Source organism: Prionailurus bengalensis, chromosome C2 (assembly GCF_016509475.1).
Source record: "Prionailurus bengalensis isolate Pbe53 chromosome C2, Fcat_Pben_1.1_paternal_pri, whole genome shotgun sequence".
Taxonomy (NCBI): Eukaryota; Metazoa; Chordata; class Mammalia; order Carnivora; family Felidae; genus Prionailurus; species Prionailurus bengalensis.
In genome coordinates this window covers 93,941,337-93,959,532 of record NC_057350.1, presented here as the reverse complement: position 1 = coordinate 93,959,532, position 18,196 = coordinate 93,941,337, and the positions used below count along the sequence as shown (strand labels likewise).

Genomic DNA, 18,196 nt, shown 5'->3' with positions numbered 1-18,196 from the left:
TTTAAAAAATATGTAGATAGTGTTATATAAATAAAGAAGGTTTAATAAGCAAACAAAAAGCTGTTTTTTTTTTTCCTGAGGATATAAGTTAATATTTATTGGCCTAGTAACTTTCTTTTAACAGGACATGTGTATGGGGAAAAGTAGACAAGTCTTGAAGTTTTAGCAGGGCAAAGATTGAATAGGCAACCTGATTAAACTTTTTCTTAAAAATAACACTTTCAGTGAAAGAATTAGGAGAAACTCTTATAGAGGAAAATAGTGGAATAGCATGTCAGTCTTGGCCTTGGATCCTAGCAGAGGGCAAAAAAGAAAGTAAGAAAGTCTTCCTTGGGAGTTCCTAACTAGAACCTACATTATCCTGGTAGTTCTATAGTTTATGTGGAAGAGCAAATGGCTTAAAATAGACAAGATATTTCTGAAAAAGAATCAGTTGGGAACGTTTCCTTTGCTAGATATGAAGACATATTATAACTATTCTATGTAGGATAATGTGGTTTTGGCAATGCAACAGACAAATAGATGTATGAAAAGAATGGAGACCAGAAATGGACATATTCATATATAGAAAACTGATATAAACAGAGCTAACATTGAAGTTCAGTAGCAAAGGGATTTAATAAGATGATACCAACATAACTATCCATTGAGGGAAAAACATAATAATAGACTCCTACTTCACATCATATATAAAAAAAACCAATTATCATTGGGTCAAAATATTAAAGGCATAAGAAAAACTTTAAAACTCTTGAAGACAATATAGAAGTCTATCTTGATGAGCTTGGGATAGGAGAGAATTTTTTAAAAACTCAAGCAGTGCAAATCATAAAGGATATGACTACACTTAGCTACATTAAAAATAGAGATTTATTTTTTATCAAAAGATACCAAAAAGTATGATTATATAAACCATAAATTGGAAGGAATTTCTTGGAACATACATTACTAAAATTTATTAGTACCCAGAATATATAAAGAACCCCCTGATTCAAGGATAAAAAGACAATTCAATAAGAAATGAACAATAGATACACCAATGGGCATTTCACAGAAGAGAAAACATGATTATCCAATAAATATATTAAATATGCACAAGCTCACTAGTGATAAAAAAATGAAAATATGAAATATACCACAATGAGGCAATACTATTTCAAACTCACCGAAGTGGTAAATATGAAGTCTGACAATAACAAGTGCATCCTTTGTGTAGGAGTCAGGGTCTTGGTGATAAAATTAAGGTCGAATTCCAGATTTACTACTTATCAATGATATGATCTTTGGCAAGTCATTCAAACTCTGGCTTAAGTTTTCTCACCTAAAAAATGTAGAATATAATTTCTTCGCAGAGTTGTGAGGAGCAAAGATAATGTACTACAAGCATCTGACATAAAATTTGGCAAAGAGCAAGGGATCATAGATGATTGCTGCCAAAATTGAGATAAACTGGGGTGGTAGTTCAGGAATATAATATTTATACCAAAGTTACACTTGAAGGAATTAATTTAGTGAATGTTTTAGGGTTTTAAACATCATTCTTCAAAGCTTAGAGCAACAGCAGCAACAGCAACAAAACAAAGATAATGGCAGCAGCAGCAATAATTAATTGAGGGCTTACTATATGCCAGGCACTGAGTTTAGTGTTTTATACTCATTATTTCATGCAGTCCTTGTGCTTATTTTGTAAAGTAGTATTATTATCTCCATTTTATGGTTGAGGAAATTGAAACTGAAAGAGGTTACTTAATTTAACTTGCCCAATGTCACACACAGCTAGTCATTGCAGTCCTGGAAGTGGAACACAGGCTTGACTCTAATTCTCTAATGTAGACAATTCCCCATTCAGAAGATAGATACAGAAACAGAATTTTTGACTTATAAACAATTTTCACAATTAGTGGCATCAAGATCAATTTATGTGCATAATAGTGTGATGAACCAATGCCAGTATTAAAAAAAAAAGGGGGGTGGAGCAGTGCAGAATTTGAGAGTTTCTGGCTACGTGCTGTTAGGATTTCCACCTTACTCTTTTGTCAGGGTATTGCTATTTTTGACAGAAATGAGGAAAGGAAAAAAAGGGAGAACTGGAGTCAAAACCAGGTGACCTGAACAGTTCTCTTTATGTAATTTGAACTTCCACCTGCCCACTCTGGGGGAGCTCTCCACTCTAACTCACTTCAAGAATAATGGGAATATCTCTCAGAATGAAAGAGGATGCTAAAATTCATGACATATTCACATGCAAAACTTTTTAAAAAGTTCATCTTGCCCCTTTCAACTCCTTAAACCAACCAAAATCATGCCTTTCAACTCCTATGTTAACACTGGGATTTCCAAAAACACAGATGTGTTGATTCAGAGTGAGACAAGATCTAATACTATTGTGTGCAAACTTGTCTCTTGTAGTGCAATATCTCAGCTAAATGATTGCTCAACATGTTCTGGATTCAATGTTGAGAAACTCATTGTCTCTTTAGGTAGCTTCATCTATCTTCAAAGAGCTCCAATTGTTGGGGCGCCTGGGTGGCGCAGTCGGTTAAGCGTCCGACTTCAGCCAGGTCACGATCTCGCGGTCTGTGAGTTCGAGCCCCGCGTCAGGCTCTGGGCTGATGGCTCAGAGCCTGGATCCTGTTTCCAATTCTGTGTCTCCCTCTCTCTCTGCCCCTCCCCCGTTCATGTTCTGTCTCTCTCTGTCCCAAAAATAAATAAACGTTGAAAAAAAAAATTATAAAAAAAAAAAGAGCTCCAATTGTTAACAACAAAAGCAATGATAATAGCATGTTTTTTTATTGAGAATTTATGATGTGCCAAGTATTGTGTAACACGTACTACATAAATTGTCTCGTTCATTCTCATAACCTCTGTGACTTAAATGCTATTATTATCTCCAATTTACAGATTACATGAGGGTTTTGATCCATTTATCATAATCTTAGCATCTGCAGACTAAACTCTAATTCACTTGGCAACACTTAGACATTATAAAATAGCACAGAATACTCAGGAGTTAAACTTCAGCTCCTTTGCATTAAACTTTTTTATGTTTGTTTTTCTACATTCCACTCTTGTAGAAAATGTGGAATCATGTGAACATCCGCTTGAAGGGAAAGGAAAAGAAGAGGACACCTTTATTTCTTCACACTTAAAACATGACATCCTAGGGCCTTTCTGCACTCTCTCTTATGTAGTCTTCATTACACTACCACTTTTTTTTTTTAAGATGCAAGGTTGAATTTATAGGACAGGAAAAAATCTTTCTCTATATTCTTCCACAAGTTTTCCAGGCCATTATTTGCAGAGAGTGCACACAGTCTAAGAATGGTAGCTTTCTAAATTATTTTAGAAATGTCTATAGGTAATGCAAATGCATAGCATATCATTCAAAACAGAAGAGGAACAAAAGTAATTATCATGACATACATCAGCAAGATGGGAGAATTCACAGAGTCAATGTTTTTTTTTTTTACAAAAAAAATTTTTTTAATGTTTATCTTTGTTTTTTGAGACAGAGAGAGACAGAGCATGAACAGGAGAAAGGCAAAGAGAGAGGGAGACACAGAATCCGAAGCAGGTCCCAGGCTCTGAGCTGTCAGCACAGAGCCCAACACAGGGTTCGAACTCACAAGCTGTGAGATCATGACCTGAGCCGAAGTCGGATGCGTAACCAACTGAGCCACCCAGGTGCCCCAGTGTTCGTTTTATTCTAATGAATTTTTGGATGTCCTTTTCAATAGCCCATGTTAAATTTCTTTTCCCATATGTATGTAAAATAATTTATTCTTGCAATAATTTACTTATAATTTGGGTCATATCCAAAAGGTTCAACTTTTCTTAAGGCAACAATTACTTTTTTTTAATTTATATATTTTTTTAATTTACATCCAAGTTAGTTGGCATGTAGTGCAACAATGATTTCAGGAGCAGATTCCTTAATGTCCCTTACCCATTTAGACCATCCCCCCCTCCCACAACCCCTCCAGTAACCCTCTGTTCTCTATATTTAAGAGTCTCTTATGTTTTGTCCCCCTCCCTGTTTTTATATTATTTTTGCTTCCCTTCCCATACGTTCATTTGTTTTGTATCTTAAAGTCCTCATATGAGTGAAGTCATATGATATTTGTCTTTCTCTGACTGTCTAATTTCGCTTAGCATAATACCCTATAGTTCCATCCATGTAGTTGCAAATGGCAAGATTTTGTTCTTTTTGATTGCCGAGTAATAATCCATTGTATGTGTGTGTGTGTGTGTGTGTGTGTGTGTATGCATAATACCACATCTTATTTATGCATTCATCCATTGATGGACATTTGGGCTCTTTCCATACTTTGGCTATCGTTGATAGTGCTGCTATAAACATTGGGGTGCATATGTCCCTTCGAAACAGCACACCTGTATCCCTTGGATAAATACCTAGTAGTGCAATTACTGAGTCATAGGGCAGTTCTATTTTTAATTCCTTAAGGAACTTCCATACTGTTTTCCAGACTGGCTGCACCAGTCTGCATTCCCACCAACAGTGCAAAAGACATCCTCTTTCTCCGCATCCTCGCCAACATCTGTTGTTGCCTGAGTTGTTCATGTTAGCCATTCTGACAGGTGTGAGGTGGTATCTCATTGTGGTTTTAATTTGTATTTCCCTGATGATGAGGGATGTTTTTCATGTGTCAGTGGCCATCTGGATGTCTTCTTTGGAGAAGTGTCTATTCATGTCTTTTGCCCATTTCTTCACTGGATTATTTGTTTTTTGGGTGTTGAGTTTGGTAAGTTCTTTATACATTTTGGATACTAAGCCTTTATCTTATATGTCATTTGCAAATATCTTCTCCCATTCTGTCAGTTGCCTTTTGGTTTTGCTGATTGTCTCCTTTGATGTGCAGAAGGTTTTTGTTTTGATGAGGTCCCAATAGTTGATGTTTGCTTTTGTTTCCCTTGCCTCCGGAGACGTGTTGAGTAAGAAGTTGCTGTGGCTGAGGTCAAAGATGTTTTTGCCTGCTTTCTCCTCGAGGATTTTGATGGTTTCCTGTCTTACATTTAGGTCTTTCATCCATTTTGAGTTTATTTTTGTGTAAGGTGTAAGAAAGTGGTCCAGGTTCATTTTCCTGCATGTCGCTGTCCAGCTTTCCCAGCGCCACTTGCTGAAAAGACTGTCTTTATTCCACTGAATATTCTTTCCTGCTTTGTCAAATATTAGTTGGCCATACGCTTGTGGGTCCATTTCTGGGTTCTCTATTCTGTTCCATTGATCTGAGTGTCTGTTTTTGTGCCAGTACCATACTGTCTTGATGATTACAGCTTTGTAGTACAGCTTAAAGTCCAGGATTGTGATGCCTCCAGCTTTGGTTTTCTTTTTCAAGATTGCTTTGGCTATTCAGGATCTTTTCTGGTTCCATACAAATATTAGGATTGTTTGTTCTAGCTCTGTGAAGAATGCTGTGTTATTTTAATAGGTATTGCTTGAATATGTAGATTGCCTTGGATAGTATTGATATTTTTTTTTTAATTTTTTTTTTTAACATTTATTTATTTTTGAGACAGAGAGAGACAGAGCATGAACGGGGGAGGGGCAGAGAGAGAGGGAGACACAGAATCGGAAGCAGGCTCCAGGCTCTGAGCCATCAGCCCAGAGCCTGACGCGGGGCTCGAACTCACGGACCGTGAGATCGTGACCTGAGCTGAAGTCGGACGCTCAACCGACTGAGCCACCCAGGCGCCCCAGTATTGATATTTTAACAATATTTGTTCTTCCTACCCAGGAGCATAGAATATTTTTCCAGTTTTTTTGTGTCTTCTCCAATTTCTTTCATAAGCTTTCTATAGTTTTCAGAAGGACAATTATTTTTAAGCCACTGCATATCATTGAACCTTAGGATTAGTACATTTGTTGTAAGTTTAGACATTTATGAGTCTGTAATTTTAAATCCCTAAGACTTAAAAGGTGGCTATAAACTTGAAGTTTTAGTATATTTCAACCTTCTTTTTTCCTTAAAATCACAAACACTACAAATTGCGTGAGTTATAATCAGATATTTAACCTAAGCTATGTGAAATGACTAAATTTGTCTTTATTAGTGTCTGTTTTGGAAATCATACATGAAGAAGCAGCATTTTACCATGCTTAGGGGTCACACAGTTTTCTCATACCTAGGATAAGGGAAAATCACTTAATGGTAGAATGATCACGTCCATCTTGGAACATACAAGTATATGTCACATAGGACTGACTAATGCTAGCCTACACTAAAGCTGTTCTGGCAAAGGCAAACTGTCTCCAATAAAGAAAGAGAAAGCTCTTCAGGCATATGGCCAGCTTAAGGATAAAAATTAGCCTACACACTTCATTTATACTATTTGAAGGCATAAATGAGAACTTATTTTAACCAAAAAAATCTGTGATGTATTTTTAGCATCGTGCATGATGTTTGAATGGATTTTACACTTCCAATTGAATAAGAACTAAGATGAAATAAACTCCCAACACTACTATCATCTCTTCAGAATCACTTGTCTTGAAACTACCTGTCAGTATATTCTCCTCCCTTTCAAGATACATAATAATCTCATTTAAAATCACAGAGTTCTATGACACTAAAACAGCTGACACAGTATCTTCCTGCTTGCTATTGTAGTACTACTCCAGAGTGATTGCTTATCAACAGCAATACCACTGTTTCATGTTACTAGATTTCTGAACAAACACTTAAATTTACTTTTGGATCACTCTTTTCTTTGGAAGTTTGTGATTTATATATGCATCATTTCCAATTTCCAGTAAGATTAGCTTTCATAACAAAATAACAATAAAACCAAACTCCCAAATCATTTGCTGGGTCTCCAGAAACTCACCTACTCCCACTTCTACTAACTCTACTATCTGGCTTATCATGGTAGCCATGAATTAATTTATCTTAAAGTACTGTGTTTTGATTTGGATTAACAGGAACATATTGCTTGTGTATTACTTTAAGAAGGGCAAAGGTATATATTTTATTATCTAATCAATTTCTCATAGTATTATATATAATGTATTATTAAATAATAATATTATAAATAAAAGGTAGAACAGACAAGATTTGTTGCAACAAATCAGTGAGTTACATTTTTATGGAACTACTTCAGTTTTTTAAAGATGACACAGTATTTGAAAAACTTGAAATAATTGGCATTTAAAATTTAAGAAATTTCTTCTTGCCAAGTTCTGAAAAATATTATTTCTTGAAGACTCAAAAATCTGCAACACTGAACCTACATTTGATTATAGCAACATTAGCTGGACTTGAATATGGCCACTCCCTCCAGAAGGGCTGTGGTAGGTGACCAGATGGCCAGTGTAATCATAGCAGTCCTATTTTATGCCTGTTTTCCTGGTATTTCTTAATAGTGCCCATTTTCACTAATAGGTTTAAAAGATAAGTTATATGGCCATTGTAGATTGTGGTCTCTAGTTGTCTGTAATACAACAACCCTTTTATCTTATTATTGGCTTCCTTCACACACCATAAGCCTGCCATTTGTGAGCATTTAAATGTATTATTACTGCTCTAGGATCCCTCATCTAGTTCATATATGTATAAATACACAACTAACTCCTCCTTAATGATGGATAGAAGCTTTGGTTGTACTTTCCCCTTTGGTATTACCTTCTGTTTGCTTCCTCCTACACAGCATGGTCTTAACTAAATATTCTGTGTAGTATCTTTTTTTTTTTTTTTTTGCCTTATAGATCTTAACTATAGAAGGCATGATACTGTTACCATAACTTAACTATTATGTGCACACTCTCATATTTATCTTTACACCAGGGTTGTACTAAAAATTTCATGTAACATCTCTTTACTGCTGCAGCTAAATGGTTCTTAATCATAAACTCAAAACTGGCTAATTTAATTTGTAAACCCTGAACCAATGCTTGGTATATGCCAAACTCTGTGAAAGTCATTGAGCAAATAGAAATAAAAGACATGCCATTCATATTATCAAAAGTCATTAGTTGCCAGGGCGCCTGGGAGGCTCAGTTGGTTTAGCATCTGACTTGAGCTCAGGTCATGATCTCACAGCTTGTGAGTTAGAGCTCCACATCGGGCTCTGTGCTGACAGCTCAGAGCCTGGAGCCTGCTTTGGATTCTGTGTCTCCTCTCTCTGCCCCTAACCTACTCGCATTCTGTCTCTGTCTCTCTCAAAAGTAAATAAACATAAAAAAAAATTTTTTTAAAGTCATTAGTTCTCTTCACAAAATAGTCTTTACTTTTGTTTCACATCTCAGCATATTTTTCTTGTCTTACCATCTTTCTTATGAAGGTAGTGCCAAATGATGTGTGTGTGTGTGTGTGTGTGTGTGTGTGTGTGTTGGGGGAGAAAAGACAGATTTGAGCAAGGACATTCTACTTCAACACATGTACTTTCACTGCATTGAAACAGAGGTATTAAAGAGCTAGGGTACTTGTTACTTCAGGTAAAGCCTCACAGGTTGGCTGTTTCTTGAGGAGTTACAGCAATCTCAATTTAGATTTATGGTTTGAAAATGTGCTTTCATCAGTTAATCAGTGCCAGTTGTCTGCTCAAGGATGACCAGCATCCCTGTAGAACCTAAACCAAAATAAAATATCCCTATTTTTATTCATTTTCTATCATCTATATATTCTTGTTCATTGTTGTAAAGTTGACTAATACCTTCCATTCAACAGGTTATAGCATTTTTTCTAGTCTCTCTGGTTGAGAATCTGGGCTTTTATGAGGCTGCCCTGGAGATCTTTTCTGGCCTATTCACTAGGTATTCCTTTCTCAGAGGAGCTGGTTAGGCTCAGAAAACCTTAGCTGGCCCAATTTCTAGGGACTGGTTATAAATATTCTAACTTGAATCAGAAAGAGATAATCCACTGCACTGTGAATTATGGTTTTAAGATTTCCAAAGTCACATAGTAATGGCCTTTTTTTTTTTTTATTTGGTAAGTGTCTTTCAATTTCAGAAACATGACTACTTGGCATTTTAGAGGAAATAACTTTGATGTGTTGGCTTTTCCAGTGAATTTTAATATAATATTCTTGTAAGAGGACTGAATTAAACTATCTCCAAGAATTTAATTGATAAACGTGAATTTTCTATATATTGATTTGTACTTATTGTTTTATAGTAAAAATCTAATTGCTAAGGGACTATATGATATGTATGTTCATGGTGTGTAGCATTCTTTCCCTTGGGAAAAACATAATGAGTAATACTGTATATTGAGAACTATAATTCCAAAGAAAACCAAGATGACAGACACATGTATCTGAAATTAATTGTATCTGCTTCTCTGTAGGAAAGTCTATGCCAGCATAGTTCCAACAATTATCCGGAATTTCCTCAAGGAATATTGTCAGGTCAGTAATCCCATGATATTAAACAGATATGCTTATTCCACTGCAGGGATATACATATCAAGGACAATGGATATTCAGTTCCAATTTTACATGGCAAATACCGACAAATTCCTAATTTTCAAGTTCTCATTGTTTGTTTATTTTAGGACCCATAAGGATTTTTTGTCATAACTTTAACTCAATCACGCTTGGTACAATTAAGCTATAGTCTATGATATGCTGGTAATCTGGCTCTCACCCAAGCCAAAAAATCCAGGATTTGTAGCATTTGCCAATTTCCACAGTGTAAATTCTCCCAGCATTGCTAATTTCTCCTCTACTTTTATAACTGGCTCTCCCCAAATTCCAGAATATTTAACAATTGACTTTCTAGAGTCTGTACCAGCTGGCTCGGAGAACACCATTAGCCGTTTTTTACTAGTTGAGATCTAGTTCTGAAGTTGCATCTAGCCTTCTTCTATTGATCTTTTTTGTTTGTTTGTTTTGTTTAAAAAAGATTTTTTTAAAACGTTTATTCATTTTTGAGAGATAGAGAGAGACAGAGCATGAGCGGGGAAGGGGCAGAGAGAGGGAGACACAGAATCCGAAGCAGGCTCCAGGCTCTGAGCTGTCAGCATAGAGCCCGACGCGGGGCTTGAACTCACAAACTGCGAGGTCATGACCTGAGCCGAAGTGGGACGCTCAACTGACTGAGCCACCCAGGCGCCCCTTCTATTGATCTTTTGATTAGATTCAGAACACACATTAATAAACCACCTCTTAGCAAAATCTATTAAATTTTTTTAATGTTTATTTTACTTATTTTGAGAGGGAGAGAGAGAGAGAAAGAGAGAGAGCAAGCACATGAACAGGGAGTGGCAGAAATAGAGATAGAGAGACAATCTCAAGCAAGTTCCCTGCCATCAGTGAAGAACCCTATGCGGGGCTAAACTCATGAACCCTGAGATCATGACCTGAGTCAAAATCAAGAGCCAGACACTTAACTGACTGAGCCACACAGGTGTCTCAGAAAAAAAACCAAACAAACAAAAAATCATTTTACAGATAGTGGTATCTGTTTATGCTGAAACTATTAGTTTCATTTGTAGCTAGGGACTTTTTTTTTTTTTTTTAAATTATGGGACAGAAGGAAGCTTACCATCACCTCCTAAAATTCCCTCTCATTCACATAGTTAGGAAAAGTATGTGGGTGGAAAGAAAGTCACAGAGGCAAGTCAGTGGAGAAAATAAATTTAGGAAGAAGTCATAAGTGAGCGCATTCGATGGAACACAATAGAGAAAAGTATAAGGAAAAATAGAATGTAAAAAAAGAGATTGATAGATAAAGATCTATTTTCATTTTTTAAAACACACATTAACACACAGGTAAATAGATGTTGTGGCATATTAGTTGTTTGACTGCAAAGTCAGTATAGTTGGGATTAATTCTGCCTTCCATATCCATCACTTAATTCAGTTTTGGTAACTCCTAGGACCTTCTTATACAATACGGAATTCATGTCAACTTTATGGTATTAATTTTTTGGAACCATTTTATTATCCATTTAAATTCCTTAAACTTCACTTTCCAAGAAAGTGTTATTTTTAAAGGTTCTAAAGACAATAACTACCAGCAACCTAGGTTTCTCATCCTATTACTGCAGATATCTCCCTAGGAGTTGTGCTTGGAGTTAAATGTAGAAACCACTCAGATTTTCTTGCTAAATTCTTGGAATACTACAGTCGACAAGTAAGAAATAACAGGTAGCTATACCTTAGGAGATGACGAAAATTCATCAAAGGGAAGAGGAGTCTAATATGATGAGCTTGATCTGAGAAGGGAAAATGCCTTGGTTGTCATAGGTGAGAAGGAATTTCGAGTGTGACACCGAAGCTGTTGCATAATTCTTGCAATTTTTTTTTGCCATAAGTCTACGTTCTGGGGATGAGAATATTAAAATCTGTTTTGTTAGATTTTTATAAAACATATTGGGGTCTAGGAGGCAAAATGTTGGGACAGCTCTAACAACCCTTGGCGTTATAACTGATGCCATGTCCTCTAGAAAGAGCACTCCTGAGGTCTTTTTCATGTGGTTGGATTTCATTTCCAGAACTCAAGAAAGAGAGAGTTACAGAATTGTGTCATTATGACAAGGACCAGGAACCTACTTGAGAGCAGAGGTCAAGTTCATTTCTAGTCTTCCCTGGAAGTTTTCCCATCATCATCAGTGACCTCATGGCTGGAAAGTTTGAATTTTACAAAGAGTTATGAACATAGAATGGCTTTAATTAAAGAAAAAGATAGTCAATAATTGTTGGTTTGACGTTTATAAGACAATAATTCTGGTAAAATCATGCTCCATGAGAGAAATGGAAAGTTCTATTATGCTATTACCAGAAGCTGAGAATAAAATTAATTTAACTTGAAATAAATCTTCACAAAAGTTATAGCAAACATACCGAGCAGCTTCTGAATATCTCTCCAGACATCTAAACACTGTTGCCTGGCGAAGATGATTTCGGAAATAAGCTGGGTTTAAAACAATACTCCTGTAAAAAGATAAAAAGAAATGTAAATGTTATTAAGTTTTAAAGGTCAATTACCAGAAGTGTATAGGAACGAAATAACATGTATTCAATTTTATGTACTATATATTTTAAAAGATACTAATGAATGAAATCCTTTTCCTCCTGTAACTGTCAGTTAAGACAAATAAACAAGTTGAAAACTAATTAAGTTTGCATGATAAAAGCAATTTTATTTATAGCACCTAGTATCTTCTGTAGATATGACAGTGACAAAAAATTTGAATACAACTTATATTACAATAAGACATGTTATTTTATTTTTTAATGTTAATAAATCAGGTAAAAATCAGAGGTTATTTATGGTAATGTGTATTTATAATGGAGGAGTTAGTTATTGAATTTCAGTTAAAAGAAAGGAACTGGAATTTGGGTGACATGTTTATTTGTACTAAAAAAATAATTAGGTTCTGTGTCTTCCTTCAGCTGGACAATGTAGTGGCATAAAAGGAATCATGTACCATTGGTTAAGGACTTGAGTCTTGACCTTGCCACTTTTGGTTAGCCCTTACTCATTTTGGGTTTCCATTTATTCTTTATTGAAATTACAAGGCTTGGCTTGAGGATAAGATTATCTATCTTGCTTATTTTTCCATCATCTGAGTTCTGGAATCTCAATCCATGCCCAGAAGAAAAGATGACCATTCCCCAGCTATCTTCTCCCCTAGAGATAAACTGGCAGACATTTCACTTCTTTGATTCACTGAGAGCTAAGCACCGTACAAGGTATTTTATATAATGAGATGAACTAGACAGATGTAGTCCATGGCCCATCACCAAGTGGGGACAGAGCTATTAATGGAAGTTTGAAATGTAGCTTATAGTAACAGAGTGTGTTGTGTTACTGATGTGGGATACAGAGTGTAATAGAACCAACACAGTATTATTAAGCAAACTTCTTGTGAGCCTGTTTTTTACAAGTTAAATGTGAATCACTTGGCATTAATTCATTATTGAAGTAAGTGGTTTTTAATCTTTTTTGAGAAGTTCACAGAGCTTTTTGAGAATCACATGTAAGCTGTGTACCTCTACCCAGAAAAATGCACACAACATAAGTGCCCAAATTTAGAGAATTCATGTGATCCCTGAAGCCTAGTCATGTCCAGATTAAAAAAACATGCCAACAAAAATAATTCCTTTCCCAGATCCATTGCTTCTAGACAGAATAAAGTAGAAAAGAAACATCTATTTGGCCCATGTAGAATCATAGAATTATATGATGATAAGATGGCTTGATTGAATAATTTAGCTCACTTTAAACACAAGTTAACAGAAACCAGGGAGGTTATGGGACCTTACTAAATCATACACAATAAATTAGTGGAAGAAAGTTTCAGGTTTATTGTGTTTCCTGTCCCTAGCCACAGTACTTCATATTACACAGATGGCTTTTCGTATGATGATTTCTGAATTAGAGGGGCCTAAGTTAGCGAAGTTTTACTTTACCCTATGATTAACCATTTGTACAAATGAATGCATTAAACCCCAAGAACACAGATCATTTCCTTTGGTGATTTCTGATTGAAGTGTTGGAAATTTAAAAACTATTACATGAATTCATTCCATATCAGTACTGAATACTAATAACTTATGCTAATTCAGAAAAAGAGTACAGTTACAAGGTATGTTTATGCATTTTATCCTTGTAAAAGTAATTTTGTAAAAGTAGATCAGAGGGAATAAGATCAGAGTTCTGTCAAGGGCCTAGGTCTTCTGACTAAATAGAATTTTTTCTTCCACATTATAGCTAATTCTTCCCTCTCTCTTTGTAATCATTCATTCACTTGTGCATTTTTACTAAGTTCCTACAAATGTGATGGGACAAAATCCTTACTGAATGGATGTTTCTAGCTTTTGACATCTCATTGCCCATGATGTAGTGTTCTGGCATTGCTGAACTATTCTCTAAGAATCTTGCTTTGTCAGACAAATTCTTTTGACAAAAATGCAGACCTGAGAGAAGAATGGAGTGTGGGGGGGAAGAGAAGTAATGAGGGAAAGGTTTAGTAAAAGAAGGAGGAAGGAGAGGAAGAGTCATCAAAAATAGTTTGGGATGTAGGTGGAGAAGAAGATTTTCATGGATAGTGAGGTTTGATGAGGTAAACAACCTAGGAATTGTTTCAGTGTGACTTTAGAAAAATGATAGATTAAAAAAATTGTTTGTAATTACAAGTCCTCTTTCTGATGTTGAAAAAAATACAAGTAGAGAACATGAGCTTAGAAATCACTATTGGTAGACTGGAATGGTTTCTTTTAACAATAACATCACCTCACACTGTACCATGTGAATCACAGCTTTACCTGATAGTCCCAAAGAAGATCTGGACCCAGTCTACCCTGAGTGGTGGAGTTATAATCATAAAAGAATGTTTAGAAATTTGAGATGAGATATTATTTTTGGCAATTTATTATTTTTGGCTCTCGAAATTATTGAGGAGGCAGTCTAGGACCAAAATGGACAATCTGACTGGCATTAAAGTGAAAAAACAAATAAACCAACAAAAAGCCCAACATCCCTGCAATTCTAATCAGAGAGGGAAGAACTCTGTGCTGATGGTCTGATTTTATTACCGAAGAAATGACTCTGATTTAGCTATGTTGATAGGGCTTTTGGTAAACAAACAAACAAACAAAAAAACAAGATCATGTTAAATATTAAATTATAGAACTCATTGAATTTTGGTCAGAAGAATGGAGGGATCCATGATTGCTCATTCAATTGACTAGCACTATTCTAACAGAATGAGATCATGTAAAATAATAAATATTATAATAGATAAAGGCATATTTTCTTTATCAATTTGTTGGCTGTGGTATATCTTATGCTTTTTATGATTTGCATTTGTGAGTGCTTTGGAATTAATCTTTTATATTAAAGTTCACATAATTTGATTTGTGTGCATGCATGCATCTGCACTTGTTTTATTAAGTCCTAAGGTCATAATATTGTTGTAAATCCAGAATGTAAGTCTCTTCTGGTGATTATTTGAAGTGTCTCAATTCACTTGTCAAATAATTTATCTTTCTCTCAGTGATTGATATGCCACCTCTATTACATACTAAGTTTACATGCACTAAGTTGGATCCATGGCTGCACTTTGTATCTTACACTTGTTCTATGTGTTCTTTGTATCTTACAATTTGTTCTATGCAGCACAAATTGTTTCAATTATCATCACTTTAGTGGTGCCTGGGTGGCCCAGGCAGTTAAACACTGGCCTCTTCATCTTGGCTTAGTTCATGATCTCATAGTTTGTGAGTTTGAGCCCTGCATCAGTCTCTGCCCCATTGCCAATGGTGCAGAGTCCGCTTGGGATTCTGTCTCTCCTTCTCTCTGCCCCTCCCTTGCTTGTGCTTGCTCTCTCTCTCTCTCTCTCTAAATAAATAAATAAATAAACTTAAAAAAATTAATACTGTCACTTTAAAATACTCCTTAATTTCTGGAAGAGAAGAACTGCCTAATGTCCTTTTTTAAAATTTTTATTTATTTTTATTTTTTTCTTCACAAAATAGATTTTTTATTGTCTTTCACTCAAAAGAAATAAGATCTCTATGAACCATCAATCCATTTACAGAAATCACCAAGTGGTCAGACCATGAAATCAAAGGAGTGGCACCAGAAATCAAGTGAGTACTCTAAATCAAAATCAAATCCATAGTATGATATCAGAGACCCTAGGAGAGCCCAGACCACCCATCAGGAACAGAATGCAAAGGTCTCCAAGAAGACCCATTTACAAGGATGGAGTAAGCAGGGATCCAAAGGAGAGGATCAATCTCATCTGAGTCACAGTACCAAACTCTCAAAGATAAAATGCACCTGGCAGTTAAGGAGATTTTCTTAATCAGGCTATTGTAATTGTTAGAATGTTTACTAATGAGAATCACCTCAAAGAAAATAAAGAGGGCCTGAGTCATCCAGGGTCTTATGAGAATGATAAGAAAGGATGAAGATGGGGCTTATCTGAGTCACTGAGAAACAGTCTCCACTTTTTAGACTAGGTCTAATCTTGAAATGTGGAGGAGCCGGGCATCCTCTGTGGATTAGCCATTTCTCAGGAAAACAAATGGGTGGGGATTTCTTTACTAACGCTATTTTTTATGAGCACAAAGCTCTGGTGAAGTTCAATATTGTCAAATGTAAGCTTGTGAGATATAACTCCAAGTTGGATCTTGATTTAAGTTGTAATTTCTTGGGAATAGTTTTTTTGTTTTTTTTACTTTTAATTTATTTTTTAAATTTACATCCAAATTAGTTAGCATATAGTGCAACAATGATTTCAGGAGTAGATTTCTTAATGCCCCTTACCCATTTAGCCCATCCTCCCTCCCACAACCCTTCCAGTAACCCTCAGTTTGTTCTCTGTTTTGTCCCCCTCCCTGTTTTTATATTATTTTTGCTTCCCTTCCCTTATGTTCATCTGTTTTACATCTTAAAGTCCTCATATGAGTGAAGTCATATGATTTTTGTCTTTCTCTGACTAATTTTACTTAGCTTAATACCCTCTAGTTCCATCCATGTAGTTGCAAATGGCAAGATTTCATTCTTTTTGATTGCTGAGTAATACTCCATTGTGTGTGTGTGTGTGTGTGTGTGTAGATAGATAGATAGATAGATATAGATATAGAAGATATCTAGAATAGATAAAGAAGATTTGGTATATATATATACATATATATATATACATATATATACATATATATACAAATACATATATATACATATACATATATACATATACATATATACATAAACATATATATATACATATACATATATACACATATACATATATATACATATATATATACATATACATATATACATATACATATATATATGTATATATATACCACATCTTTATCTATTCATCGACCATTGGACATTTGGGCTCTTTCCATACTTTGGCTATCATTGATAGTGCTGCTATAAACATGGGGGTGCAGGTGTCCCTTCGAAACAGCACACCTGTATCCCTTGGATAAATACCTAGTAGGGCAATTGCTGGGTCATAGAGTAGATCTATTTTTAATTTTTTGAGGAACCTCCATACTGGTTCCAGACTGGCTGCACCAGTTTGCATTCCCACCAGTAGTGCAAAAGAGATCCTCTTTCTCTGCATCCTCGCCAACATCTGTTGTTGCCTGAGTTGTTCATGTTAGCCATTCTGACAGGTGTGAGGTGGTATCTCATTGTGGTTTTAATTTGTATTTCCCTGATGATGAGGGATGTTTTTCATGTGTCAGTGGCCATCTGGATGTCTTCTTTGGAGAAGTGTCTATTCATGTCTTTTGCCCATTTCTTCACTGGATTATTTGTTTTTTGGGTGTTGAGTTTGGTAAGTTCTTTATACATTTTGGATACTAAGCCTTTATCTTATATGTCATTTGCAAATATCTTCTCCCATTCTGTCAGTTGCCTTTTGGTTTTGCTGATTGTCTCCTTTGATGTGCAGAAGGTTTTTGTTTTGATGAGGTCCCAATAGTTGATGTTTGCTTTTGTTTCCCTTGCCTCCGGAGACGTGTTGAGTAAGAAGTTGCTGTGGCTGAGGTCAAAGATGTTTTTGCCTGCTTTCTCCTCGAGGATTTTGATGGTTTCCTGTCTTACATTTAGGTCTTTCATCCATTTTGAGTTTATTTTTGTGTAAGGTGTAAGAAAGTGGTCCAGGTTCATTTTCCTGCATGTCGCTGTCCAGCTTTCCCAGCGCCACTTGCTGAAAAGACTGTCTTTATTCCACTGAATATTCTTTCCTGCTTTGTCAAATATTAGTTGGCCATACGCTTGTGGGTCCATTTCTGGGTTCTCTATTCTGTTCCATTGATCTGAGTGTCTGTTTTTGTGCCAGTACCATACTGTCTTGATGATTACAGCTTTGTAGTACAGCTTAAAGTCCAGGATTGTGATGCCTCCAGCTTTGGTTTTCTTTTTCAAGATTGCTTTGGCTATTCAGGATCTTTTCTGGTTCCATACAAATATTAGGATTGTTTGTTCTAGCTCTGTGAAGAATGCTGTGTTATTTTAATAGGTATTGCTTGAATATGTAGATTGCCTTGGATAGTATTGATATTTTAACAATATTCGTTCTTCCTATCCAGGAGCATGGAATATTTTTCCAGTTTTTTTGTGTCTTCTCCAATTTCTTTCATAAGCTTTCTATAGTTTTCAGTGTATGGATTTTTCACCTCTTTGGTTAGATTTATTCCTAGGTATTTTATGGGTTTTGGTGCAATTGTAAATGGGATCGATTCCTTGATTTCTCTTTCTGTT

At 35.6% G+C, this 18,196-nt stretch overlaps 1 protein-coding gene across 1 annotated transcript in view; it reads right to left on the bottom strand.

Annotated features, from left to right (window-relative positions):
- Positions 1-18,196, bottom strand: part of SPATA16 (spermatogenesis associated 16) — a 252,495-nt gene that overhangs the window by 113,505 nt on the left and 120,794 nt on the right. Inside the window, exon 5 of the mRNA XM_043593302.1 lies at positions 11,803-11,892. Coding sequence (XP_043449237.1) covers positions 11,803-11,892 — 90 coding nt within the window. The remainder of the gene's footprint in view (positions 1-11,802; positions 11,893-18,196) is intronic.